This window comes from Drosophila willistoni (genome assembly GCF_018902025.1).
Source record: "Drosophila willistoni isolate 14030-0811.24 chromosome 2R unlocalized genomic scaffold, UCI_dwil_1.1 Seg200, whole genome shotgun sequence".
Lineage (NCBI taxonomy): Eukaryota > Metazoa > Arthropoda > Insecta > Diptera > Drosophilidae > Drosophila > Drosophila willistoni.
The window spans coordinates 1,712,436-1,734,544 of NW_025814051.1; the positions used below are offsets into that span (position 1 = coordinate 1,712,436).

A 22,109-nucleotide genomic window follows, 5' to 3' on the forward strand; every position below is an offset into this window, starting at 1 on the left:
ACTGTTTGCGAGCAATGGTAAAAAAAGTGCAGAGTATATAATATATAAGATTGTGAAATCCACTTCCGCAAACAAAAATGCAGAAAGTGCTGTTTTGCCGCCAACAGACGCACCTGGTGCGGACGTTATTAAGACATAATTCCTCCTCATCCGCGTCACCTGCGAAGTCAACAGGAGCGCCAAAATTGGCCGCCACATCCAAAGGTAAATCATAACAACAAGATTGAAGCACCAAAAACTCTTTCTTATCACTGTCAGATATCATAAGATTCATACTATCTGTCGTTTACTTTGCTATGATTTATAGAATTTCGTGAGCGTCAAGTGCGTTTCAATATCAAGAATGAACAGACAGAGGGACGTCCCCTATATTTGGATGCTCAAGCTACGACTCCGCTGGACCCACGTGTCCTAGATGCCATGTTGCCTTATCTGACCAATTACTATGGTAATCCACACTCGCGAACTCACGCCTATGGCTGGGAGACAGAGCAGGCTGTGGAGAAGGCACGTGAACAGGTGGCTCGTCTGATTGGAGCAGACCCCAAAGAGATTATATTCACATCGGGAGCCACAGAATCAAATAATATATCCTGCAAAGGAGTGGCCCGTTTCTATGGAACCAAAAAGAAGCATGTCATCACCACCCAGACGGAACACAAATGTGTCTTGGACTCTTGCCGTGCTCTGGAGAACGAAGGCTTTCGTGTGACTTATTTGCCAGTGCAGGCAAATGGTTTAATTGATCTTAAGCAATTGGAGTCGGCTCTAACACCAGACACATCTTTGGTCTCGATAATGACAGTGAACAATGAAATTGGTGTGCAGCAACCCATCCAAGAGATTGGGCAACTGTGTCGTTCTCGAAAAGTATTTTTCCACACAGATGCCGCCCAAGCGGTGGGCAAAGTGCCCGTGGATGTAAATTCCATGGATATTGATCTGATGTCCATATCGGGGCACAAGCTCTACGGTCCCAAGGGTGTGGGTGCTCTGTATGTACGTCGACGCCCCCGTGTACGATTGGAGCCCATTCAGAGCGGTGGCGGCCAGGAGCGTGGTCTGCGTAGTGGCACTGTGCCGGCTCCCCTCGTGGTTGGCTTGGGAGCAGCAGCCGAATTGGCTCAGCAGGAAATGGAATACGACAAGAAATGGGTGGACTTCTTGTCTAATCGCTTGCTCGAAAGAATTACCGCAGTCTTGCCGCATGTCATCCGTAATGGAGATCCCAAAAGCACTTACAATGGCTGTCTGAATCTATCTTTTGCTTATGTGGAGGGTGAGTCCTTGCTAATGGCCCTTAAGGATGTCGCTCTAAGCAGCGGTTCGGCCTGCACTTCAGCATCGTTGGAGCCTTCGTATGTCCTGCGTGCCATTGGTACCGATGAAGATTTAGCTCACAGCTCAATCCGATTCGGCATTGGACGCTTTACGACCATCGAAGAGGTGGACTATACGGCTGACAAGTGTATCAAACATGTGGAACGATTGCGCGAAATGTCACCACTATGGGAAATGGTACAAGAGGGCATTGACCTCAAGACCATACAATGGTCACAGCACTAAAAGTCGGTGGCAGCAGATTAAAAATTTCCATTGAGTGGATATACTAGTTTAGACGTTACTGTTTCGAAGAATAAAAGATTAATCTAAATTCCTAAAACACATGAATTTTGAAATCCCATAAGAGTTTCTAATAATTAATTATCTACTGATGAGTCAATCCTAGTTAATTACTAGTTAATCGATCGCTTATATAGAGTGTACTTGGCACCCGTAAAAACGATTAATTAACGTTTTAGTACCAAAAGTAAGTTAAAGTTTGAAACATTTCAGCCTCATTAACTTTGTAATAAGGATTTGTCCTGTTTTGTTTTTAAAAATCCTATCTTTTGAAAAGGAATTCATTCTTTAAGACTAGTTTTGTGGATTTTTCTAAAACACTGTTTAAAAAGTATTCATTTTTGTTAAAAAACTTAATTTTCAATCAACAGAAAATACGCATGCTTAACAGTTTTTTAATCTCTTGTCATTTATTTAGTCACAATTCCCGCTGATGGGTTAAATTTATATTTGTACACAAAATACCACTTAAACGCTAACTTAGCTTAGACTTGGAAATCGAACTCGAATGTGTATTGTGTAAGAGGTGAGGCAACAGAGGAGACCCCACCGAAAACATCGAAACGAAGCGCAAAACAACAAAAAGCGAATGCCGTATGAAGCAACAAATATTCAAAGTGCAAAAGTTTAAATAAATGCAAATATTAAGCAATCGCCATTGTTGTAGTTGGCCGATGAACAAAGTTCAGTGGGCCTTTTTCTTCTGCGATGCAGAAGCAGCAGATGTCGAAGATCCTCCCAGAATCTTGCGACGTTGGGCAAACATATGCAAATAGAGCTGCGGGAAGATGGGAATATATCCCAGCATTACAATCCACAGGAGGGTGAAGTAGGAGAAGGTGGCGTTCCATTTGTTGGGCATCTCCACGCTCCAGACACTGTGCTCCTTGGCATAGCTCTGGGCCCACCAGAAGCACAGAAGCTCGCCGGTAACGCCAATAGGATACAGGGCGATGAAGGTAGTGTAACGCAGGAATACCACAAAATGAGGCACAACTTTCACAATGTTCAAGGCATAGTATCCATAACGGATAATTTCGGTAATGGCCCAGGCGAAGAGAGCAATAGGCAAGCCTGGTGATACCTTGCCAGTGGGTGTAGCCATCACGACGCCCACCACAACCATCATGCGGCTGAACACTTGGAAGGTGGTAACGACAGGATTCGATTTGACCAAGCCAAAGGCGGCATTTAGGATTTCCACAAAGGCAGCATTCTGGAAAATGATAACCGCCACTCGTGTGTAGTCCCACAGTGTAATCTGGGCACGAAATTCAGCTCCCTGCAGTATATAGTAATTGATCAGCTGATACAGGATATAGCTCCAGCCGCCCACTTGAACAGCATTGTAAGCAATTAGGTAAAGTTTAATGAAAGCGGATGGTTCCTTGGCCTTCGGTTTGACCGTCGTCGTCTTGGCTGCTTTGGCTGACATATTTAATGTGAACGTGAACTTTCACCTCCACCTAGACTAATAAAACGACAATGATTAACTAATCACAATCGCGCGATATGCCGTCAGCTTTCACCTGTTACTATCAGACACACCACTTAATGGGTCACTCAAAAATACCAAAAAATGAAATTGGCTCTAGAGTGACCAGACTAAGGGTCTACTACAAATATAGGGGGAAAAGTTACACAAAATTATATTTGTTGGAATTGAAATCAAATTAAAGTCAAAGGTTATTTGACTTTAACGCTATGTAGATTGGTAAATTGACACAATTTCCGATATTCAATATTGTTTCTGCAAATAAATACATTAAGCAAATTAACTATGTGTGTACAGACATTCGCCCACTGTATGTGCGATGCACAATCAAACAACAGAGACAGACTGATATGCTTTTAAAAAGAGCCAGTCCAAGTCGGAACTAACTTAAATTTCTGATTGCCTGGTCAAAACCGAACCGAAAACGAACGTGTCTGAAAAAGTCCGCCACCACACACGGGGTCCACACCTGCCGAGCGCGTGTGTGGTGCTGGGGTAATTTCTTTCCCCATCTTTTGAGTCAATTTTTCGATTCAATTCGATTGCTTTTGTTCTCTGTGTTGGTTCGTCGCACTCGTTAAACAGCCTGACACGGGCGGCGGGCCGGTTTTCAAGATTTTCTATACGAAGCCAAATGAAAGAACAGCCAACATCAAAACAAGAACCACAGCAACAACAACAGAGTTTGCAGCACGTGTGGGCGTTGGCCTACAACCACGCCTACCGTGCAAATTAATTTGCTGGGCCGTTGTTGCATTTAAAGCAAATTACTAACTACCATTACCTCCCCTAAAAGTGGCACAAGCCCAGACCGGGGGAGGAACACGAATACAAGCACGATGGCACAGAACTACCGTTGCCTCTGCTGCCGTTTCTACTGTATCTGTATTGTCGCCAACCAGTCAGGGGGAGCATTCTCTCCAGCCCAAAACAGCAGAACGCCCTCTGTTATCATCGACCGCCTTATCAGCAAATTGTTGTTGCGACACCGCACCGTGGGCGATTGCAAACAAATTGTTAACCAAAACCATATCAATAGTTATGTGTAACTTTATATTTAAGGTTAAATTAAAGAAAAGGATAGACCTTTGTACTGTTTGGAACTCAACTAGAGATACTTTAAAACACCCTTCATAAAAGGATGAATAATTTGTGAACAAAACTGATTTAATATTGACATCATTCTCATCATCTCATACCATCTTAAAAAATTTCTCCAACTTCTTGAATGTTTTACCTACACTTTCGCTCTCTCTCTTTTTGTTTCTTTGTCACATTTTTCAAGGGTAGAGCTAACACACATTGGGCCAATAAAATATCATTTAGCCCACAGTGCAACGGGCGGAGCGGCAATTCGAAACCAAGCCAGCGCCCACAAGCCGATTGGACAAACCAGGAAAAACGAGACCCCGCCAAAAGTGAATTCCCTCTTTTTCACCAGGCGAACAGAAATGTCAGCACAACGATATTGAGTAGAAATTTCAACACTGGTGGAGAAGCGAATGCATGCGATGACTATAAGTGAAGGCTATATAGGCAAGAATGAGATGGCAATACTGACACAGTGGCAGGGGTTTGCCATGTGACTGGTCGTTGTCGGCGTGTGCGTTAAATGTATGACTGTGTGAGAATTGAGCAGCGAAATTCTTTACAGTGAGCAACAATGGGCAAATAGAAGCTACATACATGCATACATGTATGTATGTACATATGTATAGACATGTATGGATGTATGAATGTACTAACTAATAGTTTAGAAATTCATTTAAATTAAACTGAAAAATGTGAATAAAGCAATATTTAGTAATGGGCCATAGCCTGTCGATATTTGCCAACCAATCAACCTTGAAATTGCTAACAAATTGTAAGCAACACACACGCCCCCAAAGGCGATCTCTCTCTCGGGCAATCTTGTCTGGTTTGCAACATGTACATACATATGTAATGTTTGCTTGAGTTTTTAGTTTCTAATGCACAAGCCCACGAACATTTTGCGCAAATTTGAGCAGTCATTTTGTTTGCTCATATTCACAGGCCAACAGAAAACCGGCGACCTCTCAAACAACACCCAAACATACTTACATACATTTCCAATATACATGCATACATACAGACATAGAAGAGAAAAAAAAGATGGCTAGACAACGAACGAAAACTATTGCAATATGGCGTCACATTTCGATTAATGCTAGGCGGAAGTCTCTATGCCTTTGGCCTCGCATTCAGGCCAGACATTTTGTTTTGTGCCCGTCATTTTGCTTATTGTTCAAATTATTGCTGGGGCCGCAGCAATTGATAACCACTAACTATCAACTATGTGTATGTGGTTTTTATATAAATGAAATAAAACCAAGACAGCAGGCAAAGAAAAAAATCCATCTATTATTGTGGGCGTTCAACGTTTTCCCACATGCATCCTAACAGGCAAACAGCAGAATGCAGAAAACCGAAATCATCATTAAAAAGGGGGGCCAAATGATAAAAAAAAACACACATATACATACGTAAGTAGATACCAACAACAAACATTCACGTCTGATCTAGTGTATGCATATGTGTGTGTGTTTTTAGTGCGATGAAGAGGAAGAGATACAAGAAGCAGATGTTGGGGAAACCAGTTCTCTCTGTCTGGCCGGCTATCTCTTTCACTCATGCTGTTGGCGTCGCTCCAACAAAAGAGTAGATGGTTCTGCTTTTGGTCAGCGTGTATGGTCAGCTTTTGATGTTTGCCTTGGCTTTCTTTTGTTATAAACAACCCTACTGCTTGGAAAAAAAATGGAATTGTGCTACTACAAATTACCAGGCGCAAGCAGTGGAAATATAATTTGGAATTTCGCTCATATTCTAGGATAGATACATAAATTAAATGCTTGTACTATTTTTGGTTGGCAAGTAAAAGCGTAAAGAATTTTTTCGACTGCACCAATCATGGAAAGTGAGAAAACGTTGCTTACTCCACCAACCCTAAAGGAAAAACCACCACCAGCGACTTTAGTTAAAAGCTTAAAACGATGTCGACGCACTGTATTACTTAATGCCCGGTCGTTTTGGCCGCTTGCCAAGTGTTCTCAGGCCAAGCTCTTGGGTCAAAATTGCCAGCCTGGCCACGCCCCAAGCAAACAAAATATACATGGGATATTACAAGGGGGCGGGGACGTTGGCGGGGAGAACATCAAACAAAACGATTTTGATTTGCGCCGCAAGCTGGCTGATGATGATGATAATGATGATTTTGACGCCAATCCACTTGTTGCTTATTTGTGTGCGCCTGTTCCAGAAACGAGATTTTGGTCCCGACTGACCGCACAATTAAGAACGGGACGGACATGCAAGGCGTCGACACATGAAACGGTAAAGAAAAAAACCCCGCAGCCAATCATCAACTCCCACACACAGTCACTCACTCACTCACTTACTCACTCACTCACTCACACACATGCATACAATCGAAACGTCTGCATTTTCGCCGGGTTGACTATGGTTAGTTATCGATTGCAATTAACGAATAACCTTAACCTTAGCTTCCAAAAAAGCTCAAATCACAACCTGTGCTATGAGGCGCCCAAAAATGTTTAGCTGGTGTTTCTGGCAGCCGAAATGCGTTTCAGTTGGCATCCCCCCACCCTCCCTCACATATACTGGCATTGATCACGAAAAGAAATCCAAAAAACAAACAAAACCAAAAACCATTTACGGAGGGTGGAGATGGGGGGTACGCTCGCTTGAGCTTGCTTGTAGTTATGTTTGTATGTATGTAAATGTATTTGTATATATGTATGTATGTACATACATATGTATGTACGAATGTCTTCGACAGCCTTTCAATGCCATTTAAACATTTGCGAATTTTGGTGTTTGACCTAGTGATTGACGAAAATGTTTGCAAAAATTTCGCAATTCGTACAAAATCCTTGAGTTTCAAGGTGCGTCCTTCACTTGGCAATGAGAACGTCCCCGAAATTTGCAGGTCAAGGCAAACAGAAATATAATGAACGTTAAATTAGAACTACGACTGAAAGTTACCCTGTATAGATAAGAACACCTTTTATTTCTTTTGATAAAAGTTAATACATATTAGCTAATTCTAATCGATTTGATGACTATAACCGAGATTTTAATGACTATAGACGATTTACATACGTACATACATACATACCTAATAATTTTATTATGGTTTAGTGTCCTTCTATGTTATATACATATGTATTTGTGTAGATATTTTTAATCAAAATAATAGATTTAACACAATTTACAGGTTTAACTCTATAATTGATAAAACCCACAACACAATGAACCAGCCCAGGGTATAGAAACTCAGCCCGAAGGTTAACTACAAGGCAAATGAAAACGAGAACGAACCCCATCTTTGCCCGCCACCCCCGTAGTTGCTATCGTCAGACAAGTTCTGGCAGTTCGCTACATTCAAAACAGTGGAGTATATGCTTTTACATAGCACGTATTTCTATCAAACTAAAAGTTTGAAAAATTTAAAAGAAAAAAATGGTCAAAAAATATACGTACAAGTACATTTTTCACTTGGTAAGTTGAATATATCAAATAATGTTTCCTTACCAATTGTGAGTAGGGTGTATTTAGTTCTGTTTCCAGCCACCAAGTAAGACTGGCGTTCATACTCACATACATATGCCGTACCCTTACATAAATACATATGTACGTAGCTGCTGTGAGTCACAAACACAAACATGAGGCAAACAAAAGCGAACGTGTTATTGTTGTTGTTGTTGCTTTTGTTGTTTGTTTAACCATGTTCTTGTGTTGTGTTGTGTTTTGTCGCGTCTTGTCGATATGTACAATATTTTCTGGCCGCCTAATGAAAATGTTGCTGTTTTTGTTTTTTGTTGTTGATATATTAAAACACCGTGAATATGTTTGTTGTACAAACAGAAGTCAAGCAACAGCAATAACAATAAGAAGAACAACAATATCAACAACAACAACAACGAAGTGACAACAATTGAGAGAAATCGCGTGAAGCGAAGAAGATGCGACGCGTTTTTTGCCGTCGCTGTCAGTCGTGAAGGTGGGTCATTGTGAAATGAGAGCGCCGAACAAACCAGGCGCACAAAATATTTAGCACAATGAACAATTCGAGTGAGATGGCCTACGAGCGAGACTATAGCGTTGTCACTGTCTCTATTAAGGGTGTTGCCGCCGTTGCTGGTCGCCGGTGAGCATTTTTGCGTTCGAAAGAAACAGGTCGAAGCAGTCTGTCAAAAGACCCGCGGAAGAGATGAAAAATGTTTGTGTTGGTGGTTGCTGCTGCTCGAGGCGAATGACGAATTTACTGTCTGCGCGTCTATGAACTCCTGTTACTTAGTGTCATATTTCGCACAAAAGTTCGTTCGTATTTTCTGCTACAATTTACGATTTAGACGAGTGAGTGAGAGAGACCGAGCGAGACTGCCAGCAGCGCGGCAAAGACGTTGGAATTTGAATTTTGACGTAACCGTTGGACGGTGAAGAAGTCGCCCAAGAATGTCTAAGATACCTGGGTGATCCGGATTAGGCCAAGCTAATCCCCGAAAAGGTATGCACCTCCACCTTATAATCCTCCCTAATTAAATTCTTTGTGCAGCTATAAAAACGTCTTGACCTGCTGGTCATTAAGTCAGCCGAAGGTGACACGTTAAACGAAATGGACAGGATGTTTGGCTCCAACAACAAATAGTTGCAGTTTTGTTATTTAGTCTAGCATCAAGCAACAACACCACCAATGTATCTAAACGGAGAGCAGCCATATGTGAGCTATCTTAACGATAGCTCTGCAGATGGACCTGTTCTGCCGATGGGACATGGATATCCGGCAGAGTATCAGCATTTGGTGCATGCCCATTGGCGAGGATTTCGGCAGGCTCCCATTTACTATCAAGCTGGCTTCTATATAGGCTTCATTGTCCTTATGATTCTTAGCCTATTCGGCAATGGTCTAGTGCTCTGGATATTCTCAACGTAAGTTGTCCTTTTTACAAGTCCATAGATAAAATTGTAATGAATGTGTTTACTATTCATAGATCCAAATCCCTGCGTACTCCTTCAAATTTGCTTATACTTAATTTAGCTATTTTTGATCTCTTCATGTGCACGAATATGCCGCACTATTTGCTAAACGCATCTGTTGGCTATATAGTGGGTGGTGACTTGGGCTGTGATATCTACGCCTTAAACGGTGGCATCTCTGGCATGGGAGCATCAATTACAAATGCTTTTATAGCCTTCGATCGTTACAAGACCATTTCGAATCCCATCGATGGACGTTTGAGTTATGGACAAATTCTTTTGTGTATTATATTTACCTGGCTATGGGCCACACCCTTCTCGGTATTGCCATTCTTTCAGATATGGGGGCGTTATCAGCCTGGTAAGCAATTGCATAGAATCATTTTATTCGCTTTTAATATAAACGGATTGCTTTGGTTTTGCAGAGGGCTACTTGACCACTTGTTCGTTTGATTACCTCACCAATACGGATGATAATCGGCTTTTCGTTCGCACCATATTTGTGTGGTCCTACGTCATACCAATGGTAATGATTCTTGTCTCATATTACAAGCTCTTCACACACGTACGGACTCATGAACGCATGTTGGCCGAACAGGCAAAGAAAATGAATGTGAAATCCCTCTCGGCCAATGCCAGTAATGACAATATGAGTGTAGAGCTGCGTATTGCCAAGGCGGCTCTTATCATCTATATGCTGTTTGTGTGTGCTTGGACACCGTATTCGGTGGTGGCGTTGATTGGTTGCTTTGGCGAACAGCAAATGATCACGCCCTTTATCTCCATGCTGCCGTGCTTGGCCTGCAAATCGGTTTCGTGTCTGGATCCCTGGGTATATGCCACAAGTCATCCAAAATATCGTTTAGAATTAGAACGACGATTGCCATGGTTGGGAATCCGTGAGAAACATCTTACTGGAAGTGGTTCCACAGCGGGGGCTGAGAGTGTGGCCAGTGTGAGCGGTGATACTTTGGCAATGAGTGTGCAAAACTAATGAAGATTAACGTTGCGAATCTTTGACTAAGTTATCAATTATAAATATAAATTACTGCAATGAACTAGAAAAAGTTCCAAAAAAAATAAACCCAAAAAAAGTTGGCATTGAAAAAGAAGTTTCTGTTTATATTTTATATTTGACTTTTAAAGATAGAAAAATTATGCATTATTACGCCAGAAGTTAACTACATGGAATATATGAAATGATGATAAGAATAAGATAAGATAAGAAGGATAGGATGTATTATTATGTATACAGGATAGTAAATTCTTGAATCTTAAACTGAAGTCGAGACGTTATATTGGCCATATGTTCAAATATTTCAATAGATGGTTTATAATTGTCTGGTGTCATTTTAGTATGTATCATATATTTTGTTTAGTTAATTCCGAACTTATCACAATATTCATCTGAAGTCTTCTTTGGATTGATAAACAGTTTGAATCAAAATGCAGAAATTGCTATAGGAATTTAGAGACTTAAAATATCTTTGATTAGATTAGTCAGGAGAGTACTTTTTGTGTTAGAATGAAGTTTCAGTTTCCAGTTTTTTATTTGTTATGTGACAAATTGGTATCTGGACCTCACGGTCAATGTTAAATTTATGTATCTTAAGAGACAAGATAAAATATTAAAGAAAAACTTTAAAATTCTTCTGGTTTTCTAAAATATTACCGTCTTCAGGGGAAATAAGACGTCTTTATCGTATTACCTGGAGTAATAGATTGACAATTTTTATAAAGAATTTAACCAGGATTATCTAAGCAATAATTTAAATGCTATATAAATCCGAAACCACTATGTCTGACTTATTTTACACATTAGTAAAAACAAAATTAATTCAAACATGACTCCCAGAAGATGGCTGTAAAAATAGTGTAGACGATATTTTGAATAAAAATAACGGCCAATTCAAAGTTCGAAGGAAATGTACACTCGAACGAATCATACAATTTCGCTGTGTGGTGGTTCCAACAAATACCATTGAGTTGAGTTGTGTTGAAAAGTTGCGGCTTCTTTGTTGCTTGCACATCCGTCCAAATCCAACCAAAATTTTAACCAAAAGCAGCGTTCAATTCAGCGAATGTTCCACACTGTAGCAGGCGAACAGAGTTGCTAGCAGCGTTTTACAACATTTCTACGAAAAAGTTGAAAGTCTGATTGGCTGAGAGATCCAAGTGCTCCTCTCTTCACACACCAGCGCACCGTTTAAAAACGTAAAAATGGAAGGAGAAGCAGTGCCCAGCAACATTGCTGCAAACCGATGTGTTGGGTGTTGGAAGGTGGGCAGGTTGGGAAGGGCTGACGAATAGACGACGACATGGCTGGGGCTTCTTCTTGCTCTTTAAGAAACAACAAACATTTTTACTAGGTCTGCATGAGATTTAGCAGCATGCCAGCCACAAAGCGACGATTAGATTTTCTATGGAAACTCAATAGAAATGTTGTTAGAAGCGTCCGCAACAGGTGCGAGTGAGATGAATATACCAACTCCTATGACTACGGTATGGGATTAGAGAGATGATGATGATAATGATGATGGCGGCAATGGCAGCAGCAACAGCAACAAAGATTGTTGCATTCATTTCTTTGATGACAATAAATGTGGGAGCGATAATCCAATTTACCCACTGAATACGAGACGTTTGTGCGAGAGAAGAGAAGCGACGTGAAGTATTCAAAGCAATCCTCAGCCCCCCTTTTGTATGTGTGCCCAGGCATTGTGAGTCACAATTTGTGAGTGTGAGTGGAGACTTGTTGCATGTAATAATAATAATAACGAACGAAACGGTATCTCGTAGCTGTTTAGTGGATGATTAAACTGAATTTAATCGTTTGCGAACAGGCGCACAGCAGTTGCCAGCCAGCCGATGGGCTATTATGGTCGTTGCGTTTCTCGCAATGAAATCCATACGATTTTAAATTGCCTACCCCACCCCCACCTCACAATGGCATGGAGAAGAGGCTTTTAAATGTGCTCTATTGTTGTCCTGCTTGCACATTGTGTGTTTGGGCGACGGCAACCCAGTTGCCAAATGGGTGGTAGGTTTCAATGGATTTAAATGGCCAAACATCTCCCAAAAATAATGCTTACACCCAAAGCTAACAGATTTTCAAGCAAACACTCAAAGGGGCAACATTTTATCTTTACATTTGCCAATCAGCAACTAAGTAACTACATATTTGTTACTGCAGTCGATGCCATTTGGCAACAGGGCATAACAGATGTGTTCTCCATCTTGCTTGCACTCGCACATTTTGGCCATGGCTTTCTTCTTTTCTCTTGTTAGGGTTTCTTTTTTTGATGGGGAAATAGAGTGAGGAGATCTCGTCCATTAATCGTCTTGCTATGATTTTGGCAATCCTAATAATGTTAATTCATGGGGTGGGCGCCTGTTAACTAGCAGCAACAGCAAGCAACAACACAACATTTAACATGACAAAAATCAATAACAGACGGCAAGAGGCAGACAACGCGAATACTTTTGGGGTACGTGGAAAGGCACCCACAAAAATTTGTGGCCTGCAATTTCTGTGGCTCTGTTCACATTTGAACGTTAAAAATTCGATTTTATAGAATGCCAGCAACGCCCACCATAGCTTGTTAATTACGCAAACAAAATTTTGAACAAGGCAACAAGAGAGTTTTGCTTAGTTTCGTGGTAACAGTGAGTACAGCAGCTACACGTTCTGGGCGCCTCTTATTTATTATGTCAGATCTGCAATGCGCGACTATAAAATACGTATGCGGCCGCTGAGAATTTATTGACTCGCCGCCCCCAGCCGCTTTGGGTGTGAGTGTGAGTTATAAAAATTGATGGCATAAAACTGTCATGAATTTATAAATATGAACTTCTTGCTCTCATCGCGCTCACTCACTCGCTCTCTCACTCATCCAGTGCATGCTTCTGCATTTCCTGGCCGCCTAATTTACCATTTCGATTGTATGGTAACAATTTGTACTAACCAACCACCTGTGGTGTGTGGTGGTGCAATGGTGGCAGACAGACATACAAAAAACGAGAGAGCAAGAGAAAGAGTCTGACTTTCAGACAGATCTACACCGACACCCTCAAGTCGACCATTTGTATTTCCTGGGCCCCTATTGAAAAATTTCGGTTGTATGTTGGTAACATTTTGCAGTCATCCCCGAGGTTATTGGCTCTGGCAATGCTGGTGCTGCTCTGCTTGCTGTCGCTCTCATTGTATGTAAAACTAAAATAAGTGAAAAAACCATTGAATTAAATTTCTTGGATAAAAACTCAACAAATATTAACAAATTATTTTAAAAAATACTGGTTTTAATCATATAAACTAAAAATTGTAAACTGAATATTTTCTGAAATAAGATCTGGTCAATCTCAACTTTAGCACAGACATTTCCAGTGCCGCATTAGCCATAATGCGATTGAATTGAGATTTGTATAAAACTTTTTGAAATCGGTAATAAGTTGAGGAGAATCTAAGCTGACAAAAACGGAATATTAACCAAAAATTTATGCTCAAAGATTCTAAAACACATTCCATTCATGTTCTAACTTTCACATTGGAAAGAGGTCTTATAATTTACATTATGGCCCAAAAAATTATATTTATGTTTTGGGATCCGGCACTGGACATTTCGAATCATTTCTTAAATTCCTGTCGTTCTTCTCCAACAACGATATACGGAATACAAGCAGAGCCACTAGTTTCGATTTCAATAACTTGAAAAAGGGCATCCCATTGTAAATTCACTCACTGTACGCACTATCCCCACGATGATGATGATGCTGATGACGTCAACAATGTCGACTCCTTAAATTCAAGGTGAAAAAGTTAAACACATCTGTCCCACCGCTCAGTAGTATCTCCTTGGTCATGATGCAAACTAATATTGGGTGGCGGTGGGTGCTCTCCAATGAAAGTTAGACGCACTATTGTCCTCTCTAAATCCTCATTGTAACAAGCGCCCAGAATCATTGTCTTACGCATACGTCGTCCGAACTGACTCCAACTGGCAAAGTGCAACGACAAAAAAAAAAAAAAAGAAACAAAATGCAAAAAAAAAAAACTTGCCATAAAGAGAAGTTCCCTGTCGCGGTCTCTGTCTCCACTTGTTGGTTGAGGCATCGCCCAAAAATAAATGCAACTCGCACTCGTCCATATAGTATACATACATCCTCCATACAATCACACACTCACAATACACACACATATTGGCACACTCGCATGCTTGAGATCGCAAATTGTTGGCTGCTGATGATTAACTTGGATGCAATGCCCAAGTCCCAAGTTCATTGCTCGAACTCAAGGCAATGTGGAAGAGGAAATCAGGCAAATACAACAACCGCAGATTGGGCACAACAGAAATCTTGCTTTTATCTCTGAGCTCCCTGATTCTTGCTTGCTTGCCGGTCATATCCCACAAACTGGTTTGACTCTGCTGTTTTTAGGGTCCATTCATGAGACATTGAAGACTGCAATTGGCAGTTAATTTGCAGATGTTTGAAGGGAATGAGAAAGGATATATAACAGGAAAGAGCATTTCATCCGGCAAAGTCGGAGTTCTTCCTCTGGGTAATCAATTCCATTATGAACCGATAGTAGTACAGCGATTCTTAAATACTATTGCTTGGAAGACCATAATCTATAATCTTTCAAATATTAAAAGTAAATATCGGCACTTTTTTGGAAAGATTGAAGGATTATGGAAAATATCTTTTACCAAATGTTCAATTTGTAAATTAGCAACTAACATAAATAATTACTGAAATGTGGTTATTAAAAAAAAATTTTTTTGGAGTTGAGAGGATAATTAATACTCCTTATTAAGGAAAATAATATCCTCCTATATAATAACCAAAAAAATTATCTAAGGGTTCGACTTCAGAAGATATTGTTAGTTGTTGTTAAAAAAACAACAATTCAATGAATTAGAATAGAACTAAACTATCAAGAAGAAGATTGAATTTTTTTTCAATATTGTCCATTTTAAAACCTTCCAATTGCTCCTGATAGCCTAGGCGAGTCAATTATGTCACAGAAATCAAATTTTTGGATCTTGCAAACATCTTAAAGGACCACTAGTATCTCTCTTACAATAGATTTGGATGCAAGAAATGGTTAGATTTAATTTTGTTATTAAATATTCTGAAATACTTTAATACTGGAATACTTTTTGGGCACAAAAATGAAAAACAAATGTAACTAATAATTATCGAATACATGATCGTTTATTTATATAAATGTTTTTACCTCTTGCCCACTTAAACTAATTGTAAGTGTATCTATTGTGTAAATACAATTTTTTACTAAACTATTTGGTATATAAATATGGAATGTCTTTCATTTGTGTGGGTATATATATATATATATATAGATATCTATATAATGTAATGTCTAGATAAGCTGCTAGCTTGTGGAGTACATAAAATAATTTCGTTAGTTAGTTGCCATTAAAATAATATTTGGTGCCATTGAATATAAATACAGATACATGTAACTATAATACAAAATCATAATATACAATGAATATATGAAAGTATTATTGTATATTTAGCAAATTAGAGCTATATTGCCGCTTTCATTGCCAGCCAAAAAGGCTCGATTCAGGGGCAACACAGCTAGAGAGGTAAGCACACCGCGGAATGTTTCCGATCTCAGTTTGGTAACCGAGTTCAGGGCATGCGAATTGGCCACATCGGCATAGACACCTACACGATTTCCTGTTGTGGCATACACCAAAGAAGAGCCAACGCTTTGCAAGAAATGTGCCGGTTCAGGTGGAGGTCTGTAGAAATTAAAACGTATTAAGATGGTTTTTATGAAGAACTTTAATTCAGAGTTACTCACTTAAGTTGATAATGCATAATACCATCGAGAGCATGCCAAACGGCCAAACTGTGATCGAGAGCCGAGCTGATCAATAGCTGGTCACTGGGCGCAGTCAATTGCAGGAGATCACACTCCATGGGACGCCAGGAGTTTAATACGGTGCCGGTACGAGTGTCCAGCTGAACTATGCCGCCTGTAGATAGACCCGCTGCCAGCCAATTTCCAGAGGGAGCAACAGCCAGACAGCGTATTGTGGCATTGGGAAGAGCTGAATTATAAACTCGCCATTCATTTACATATTGCATGGATCGTGAATCAATAACCTTTACGGTCGATTCCGCTGTGCCTGCTACCACCAGAGGCGAATGCGAGGGCAGGCATTTCACTACGGTAACAGCACTGAATTTCGGTGCATCCAATATGCCCAAGGGTCGACCAATAAACGGATCCCAGATATGGACACCAGAATCACAAGACACCACGTAGCGCAACGAATCAAGGAAACTTAATGAATGGATGGATTTTTTGTGGCAGGTATAGGTAAATTGACATGTGCTTGTCTTCCTTCCGTCTCCCTCGCTTCGCAGAGACCACAACTTGACCGTTTTATCCTTTGAAGCAGAAATAAAACTGTTCTCGTTGTCCAACGCGTATATGGCCCGCACAGAATTGGTGTGACCGACAAAGGATTGCAAACGTATCTGCTTAAGATTCAGAGTTTGATTATCCTTCTCACTGCGCGTCGTCTCATGCCGCCAGTAGGCCAACCAATTGCCCTTCAGATGTCTGGAACTGGGTAATTGATCGAGTTTATAGGCCACCATATCGAGCAACTCCATGCTGCTACTGGACACTTGCAGACGATTGCCGACAATTTGAGTGCCAAAACTATTGGCAGCCAGTTCGCAAGATGCATCCATAACATCTTCTCCTTGTCCCGGTATAATGTTTGTCACTTGATTGTTCTTATTGAGTCCTGGTTGCTCATGTTCATGGCAGAGTGTCAAGATGAACTCCAAATTGGTTAATGTTCTTTGCATAATGGCTTCGCCCAGAAACCGAAGAAAAGCCAAATACGATGTATGAGCTAATTCCGGACCAAATACATCTCTCAACTCCTCCAAAGCCCGCTCTTGTTGGCCACTTGACAGACTCAAATTGGCCAAATTATAGCTGAAATCGTTGGGCAAACCGAATGCTTTGTTGAATATCAAAAAGAAAGGACAAAGCAACGACTGACAGAGATGTTCCCTTGACATATCCGAACCTAGGCGCACACTTAATGCATAGATGGCATCCAGAAATTTGCGTGCCAACAAAGATCGCCCCAAATAACCACTTGGCATGAGGAGATTTGTTGAGCTCAGCAGACGTAAAATGGGCAATAGTATAGAATCAAGAAGAATATGCTGCAAATGCTCCATAATGGTGACATCAGTTAGACACGGCACCATAAACTTGAGCAATTGAAGGGAGCTAATGATGGCTCCCTCTAAACTTCCAGTGATTCGCTTCGAGCATAATGCAATTAGTTCACTTATATGAGGAAAGTACTGGAAGAGCAGGAAGTTTTCTCCATAAAGTGCTGAAAGGAAATGTAAATTATCAGATAAGGAATCAACAGTTTTTGTTTCTAATTAGACCAATCTCTTATGTTACTTACCCGCTATAGACATTAGGCATTCCAGGACACGAGCTGCACTGCGATCTCCCACTACACGAGCATTTGCTATGCTAAAGTAATTCAAATTGCCAGCATCCGGCGAGGAGGACGAGGCAGAGGATGAGTCTCCATTGTCCTCAACTTCAGGTAATAGATTCTCCTGTCCCACATAGCATAGGGACAGTAGCTTTAGGAGATTTCGTGTAATGTAACGAGAGGTAAGAACTGGTCCCAATCGATGCGATAGCCACACTAAACTTTCAGCACTCATTTCGCTTATACGATTATTCTGCAAAGCTTTGGCCTCCGACATCCTTGAGATTACCGAAGCCTGAAGGGAATCACAGGCTTCGTTTAGGGGGGCCTGGGATTGCTGTTCCTGTTCTTGTTGTTCCTGCTGCACTGCTTGACTGATTAGCTCGAAGCTATCTACACTTTTTCGCGATCCAATGTCACAATCGATGGCGCTCAGCTGGAAACTACGTCGTATGCCACCGGCCGCAATCGATGGAATCTCAATGGTGGGTGATCGTGGACCCAAATTTTGTGGCGGCGTTTGGATATCTACACCCTTGAGTGAAAGCCTTTCTAGTGAGATTTTTGATCCATAGATTATATCGTTTATGACCAATTTGTCATCGTCTTCCGATTCGCGTGCCTCCTCTGCGGCACTTGCAGTAGGTTGACGCATGTCAAATGAATCAATGGACTTTGTCTCTTGATTTGATATTCTATCTTGATCCTCTTCGAAAGTAAATAATTCCTCAACATCTGGCTTCATTTCTTGATTAGTGGATATATCCTGATCCGTTTCTTCCTCGACGGCAGCAAAGTTGAGATTCTTGCTGGTTCGTCTACTTCCACCACTATGATAATGATAGCCATTGCCCTGTTCGGGTTCCTTGTAACCACCGACCGCTTCAATTAGCGGTGGAATGAAATGATGAAGGAAACATCTCAAGCCAAAACGCACAATCAATCGTAATAAGAAGCTATGATGATATAATTTCACGGATTTGCGTGACTTAAACGAACTATAAGAGGAGAAACGCAAGTGTCCTGAGCCTACATTGCTATTGTTTGGGCAATCCTCAGTCGGATTAGAGCCCTCCACGTCGTAAAGTTTGAGAAGTGGTTGCAGCAAATGCTGTTGGGTTTGCGTAATGCCCAAAGCCTGGGCAATGGGATCAAATAGATTCCAGGCGGTTAGTATTGAAGTCCGCTCATCCCGCAGCAGATCAATGATGTGGGGTAAAATAAGTTCCACTGGCGTAAATTGTTCGTAGGCAAAAACTATGGGATCCAGCAATCTTCTAACATAGGCACAGCATGACATTACCTTGCATTCGGCAATTTTCCGATCGAAGAGAACCCGCTGACGATCGATTTCCGTGTATCGGGAACATTCCCGTCCGCCCTCGCAGCTGAAATGTGTGTGCAGCTCCAGCAGAGTGGCATTTAGTTCAAAGGAATGCAGAGATTTCACCAAAGCATAAACGGCTATATAATGCGAAGGGAACGGAACAAGAAAATTGGCAAACATTGGCTCCACCAATTGCCTGGGGCTGCAGGGCTGCGGTAAGCCATGATCGATGTCATCTTTTGCATCCAGTTGGAGTAGTATGCGCACCACATGACGCACTGGCTTGGGCAATTCCTGACGCTGCAATTGCGCCACCGATCTGCAGGCTGCCAGACGAGACTCAAAACTAGCTGTTGGACCGTTGCCCATTAGCAGAGGACGTAGACGTGACATGGCAAACATTTCCACAATTAAACAGCCCAAAACTTGCAGTTCCCGCTCTCTCATCTGACTGAGTATCTCTTGCAGGCAATTCTTCTTTTGTTCCTTCAAGAAATTTTTGTTCTTCTTCGTTGGCACAGACAAATCTCCACCAGATTCTCCAGCAAACAGTTGATTCGTGAACGAATGATCTGCTGAGTTTTGCTCGAATAACAAATCACTGCTTATCATTTTCTCTTCCGGATTTGCTGTGGGTTTTTGTTGTGGAAATGTTTTGGCATAGAACGATTCGAGAGATTCAAGATTCTGCAGAAGCAGGGCGGGATTATAGTGATCTGGTAGCTCAATGAAATTGGTTATGCTATAGAAATTTGATCCGGAATGCAAGCCATCGCTATTATCACCATAAGGTGGACGCAAGGACATGCGTGGTGAACTGGAATTCGAATTGTTTGGCTGATCGGCATGTAGATTTTCAGTGCTTTTGGCCAAACGCTTTGTGGACTTGCCATACAATTGATTCAGACGTGGTGCTATCTTATTAAACCAGGGCGAGGCATAACGACGCGGCGGATGAGCTTGACTGAATAGTTGAACGATTCCACGCTGGCTGAGATTACGATGCTGGTCGACCAGACTGAGGCACACATTTTTCGATTTTACAGCCGGCTTGCCACTCAATTTGTAACTGCAACGAAAATTATATAAGAAAAGGTCTTTCCTTTAAATTTGAAATCCAAAAGACTCACCCAAAATTCAAATCAATCCAATGATTGAGTCGCTCACTTACATATTGCGATTCTAAGGCCTCACGATGTTTAACTATAAAATCCTCTGGGCAAGTTGCCCAACTGGGTAATTCCAAATCGGGCAAATCTTCATGGATGCTCTTAAAGATCATGGGATCCGAATAGAATTCGGGTATACATTCATCTGGTGTCCATTCTTGTAGTCTTTGTATCGACACTGGATACTCGGCTGGCACCCAAATGGGTCTCACATGGGCACAGAGAATCGCCTGCGGTGTCCGCCTCGCCATGTACACAAAATACGTGATCTCTGAGAGAAAATCTGAGACATGATGCGGAACTTGCTCCGATCCTGGCTGTTCGAGTCCATTTTGATGACTGTTTGCCTGATTATACATTAGATCCAAGTGTATATCGCCCTTATTTAGGCGATATTTGCTTCGTGTCAAATCTCTCCAATTGGAGCCATTGCGTCCGGCAAAGTCAGTGACCCAGGGCATGATGTGATGATGCGAGGCATTGGTTAAACTCCGACCACACGCATTGTTCAATATGGTTAGGTAATCGAAATTGGTCAATTGGCCATTGCACCACATTTCCGTATATTCACGCAGATTAAACTGGGCCGGATCATAGGCCAATTTCAGATCAAACATGGAAGGGCTAGAGAAGGGATGTAATTTGTCTCCAGGTCCAGTGGACACTGGCGTGTCTAAAGGTGATAGCGGTGACATATCCAAATCCGCTCCACCGTCTTGCTCATCTTCTAAAAGATTCGCTTCCAGGCATGGCAACACTTGCAGCCAGAGATTTTCCCTCAACACAATGTGCTGCAATCGCAGGTCACCCAAAAAGAAGCCTTGACCTTGCAAGTGCTTGGACAATTGTAAAATCTGATAGATCAGAAATAATGTCTTGTTATAGCTCTTGCCCAGCAGAGCAGGACTATAGGTAATGCAGTCATATAGACTGCACACCATGGCGGGAGGATAGAAGAAGACAGTGTAATGTGTGGACGACTCGATGGCCACCAGAGCGGGCATGATATTGGCATGGCAGTCACTAGTTATTTCTTGAATAGGGGAAACATCTCCACCTCCTCCCAGTCCGGCAACACGTAAAACAGGACAATGATAGATCCTTTGGATGAGTTCTTTGAGAACCATATCATGTGGCTGCAGTTGCAATCCGCCAGCTTGACTGATTTTCGTTGACGCATTGGTGCTGCTTCCAGTGCCTCGGCATAACTTGACGTGGGCTCCCTTGTACTGTTCGTATGCCTGTTCCCACAGCTGCTTAAAATTCGTATTTGCCACAAAGGCCACTGCCTGGGAGTAAGACAATGGCAAGTCCGATATAGATTCTCCTGATACTCCTCCATTTGCTCCCGAACATCTTGGCAGTGGATACACCATGTGCTGCACCTGTTTCCGATAAGTTTGCACCAGGATCCTTGTCCACGGATGCTCAAGCTTTCCCGTGGGATGGGCTCGCCGATCCAACTGCGACCAGATGGGGAATGGTGTTAACTTCCGCTGCTTTTCCAATGCCTGTAGCCAAGCTTTGTCGCATATTAACTGATAGCGACCCTCGCCACCAGACTCACAGACATGTTGATTGTTTATACCGATTTCTTGCCATATCAGCTTACTATCATCGCCCATGGTTAAGCCTCCTGCAACGCCTCTTTCACATGATATCATACCATACGGACCTCCGCTTTGTTGTCAACTCCCATTTTTTATATTCGATGAGACTGGAAATAAAAAAAACAACAATAAAATTTCGTTTTTTTCATTTAACGAATTTGCAAACGAAACTTACGAAATCAAAAATTACATTTTGCAACTTTATTGAAAGTCATAGGCCAAGTAATAATGATTAACAAGAATTAGTTAAGTATTAGGAATTAGATAAAAGCAAGCTTATTTACATTTTTACTAGTATTTCCTATTATTTAAATTTTCTTTATTTTTACGTTTTATTGAAATGATTTCATCAGT

General features: G+C 41.4%; 4 protein-coding genes across 4 annotated transcripts; 2 read left to right on the forward strand and 2 right to left on the reverse strand.

Annotated features, from left to right (window-relative positions):
• Position 1: 1 nt before the first annotated feature.
• On the forward strand, positions 2-1,663 carry LOC6641578 (cysteine desulfurase, mitochondrial). Its single transcript, XM_002064548.4, has 2 exons — positions 2-204; positions 308-1,663. Exons 1-2 carry the CDS (start codon positions 78-80, stop codon positions 1,564-1,566), a joined length of 1,386 nt encoding a protein of 461 aa, XP_002064584.1. The 5' UTR covers positions 2-77; the 3' UTR covers positions 1,567-1,663.
• Positions 1,664-2,007: 344 nt separating this feature from the next.
• Positions 2,008-3,170, reverse strand: LOC6641577 (very-long-chain (3R)-3-hydroxyacyl-CoA dehydratase hpo-8). The gene is made up of 2 exons (XM_002064547.4): positions 3,153-3,170; positions 2,008-3,089 (listed from the first exon to the last, which is right to left on the reverse strand). Exon 2 carries the CDS (start codon positions 3,056-3,058, stop codon positions 2,309-2,311), a length of 750 nt encoding a protein of 249 aa, XP_002064583.1. The 5' UTR covers positions 3,059-3,089; positions 3,153-3,170; the 3' UTR covers positions 2,008-2,308.
• Positions 3,171-8,747: 5,577 nt separating this feature from the next.
• Positions 8,748-10,248, forward strand: LOC6641576 (opsin Rh5). The gene is made up of 3 exons (XM_002064546.4): positions 8,748-9,088; positions 9,151-9,497; positions 9,562-10,248. Exons 1-3 carry the CDS (start codon positions 8,853-8,855, stop codon positions 10,128-10,130), a joined length of 1,152 nt encoding a protein of 383 aa, XP_002064582.2. The 5' UTR covers positions 8,748-8,852; the 3' UTR covers positions 10,131-10,248.
• A 5,309-nt stretch (positions 10,249-15,557) lies between these two features.
• LOC6641575 (WD repeat-containing protein 81) lies at positions 15,558-22,051 on the reverse strand. Its single transcript, XM_002064545.4, has 5 exons — positions 21,931-22,051; positions 20,107-21,862; positions 17,614-20,045; positions 15,969-17,535; positions 15,558-15,906 (listed from the first exon to the last, which is right to left on the reverse strand). Exons 2-5 carry the CDS (start codon positions 21,807-21,809, stop codon positions 15,672-15,674), a joined length of 5,937 nt encoding a protein of 1,978 aa, XP_002064581.2. The 5' UTR covers positions 21,810-21,862; positions 21,931-22,051; the 3' UTR covers positions 15,558-15,671.
• Positions 22,052-22,109: the final 58 nt, after the last annotated feature.

Bases quoted from the DNA above. Each gene is read 5' to 3' on its own strand.
- LOC6641577 (XM_002064547.4), bottom strand. From the start codon at position 3,058: ATGTCAGCCAAAGCAGCCAAGACGACGACGGTCAAACCGAAGGCCAAG.
- LOC6641578 (XM_002064548.4), top strand. From the start codon at position 78: ATGCAGAAAGTGCTGTTTTGCCGCCAACAGACGCACCTGGTGCGGACG. The intron at 205-307 runs GTAAATCATAAC...TATGATTTATAG, and splicing joins ATTGGCCGCCACATCCAAAG to AATTTCGTGAGCGTCAAGTG.
- LOC6641576 (XM_002064546.4), top strand. From the start codon at position 8,853: ATGTATCTAAACGGAGAGCAGCCATATGTGAGCTATCTTAACGATAGC. The intron at 9,089-9,150 runs GTAAGTTGTCCT...TACTATTCATAG, and splicing joins GTGCTCTGGATATTCTCAAC to ATCCAAATCCCTGCGTACTC. The intron at 9,498-9,561 runs GTAAGCAATTGC...TTGGTTTTGCAG, and splicing joins ATGGGGGCGTTATCAGCCTG to AGGGCTACTTGACCACTTGT.
- LOC6641575 (XM_002064545.4), bottom strand. From the start codon at position 21,809: ATGATATCATGTGAAAGAGGCGTTGCAGGAGGCTTAACCATGGGCGAT. The intron at 20,046-20,106 runs GTGAGTCTTTTG...TTTTCGTTGCAG, and splicing joins TGGATTGATTTGAATTTTGG to TTACAAATTGAGTGGCAAGC. The intron at 15,907-15,968 runs GTGAGTAACTCT...TAATTTCTACAG, and splicing joins ATTATGCATTATCAACTTAA to ACCTCCACCTGAACCGGCAC.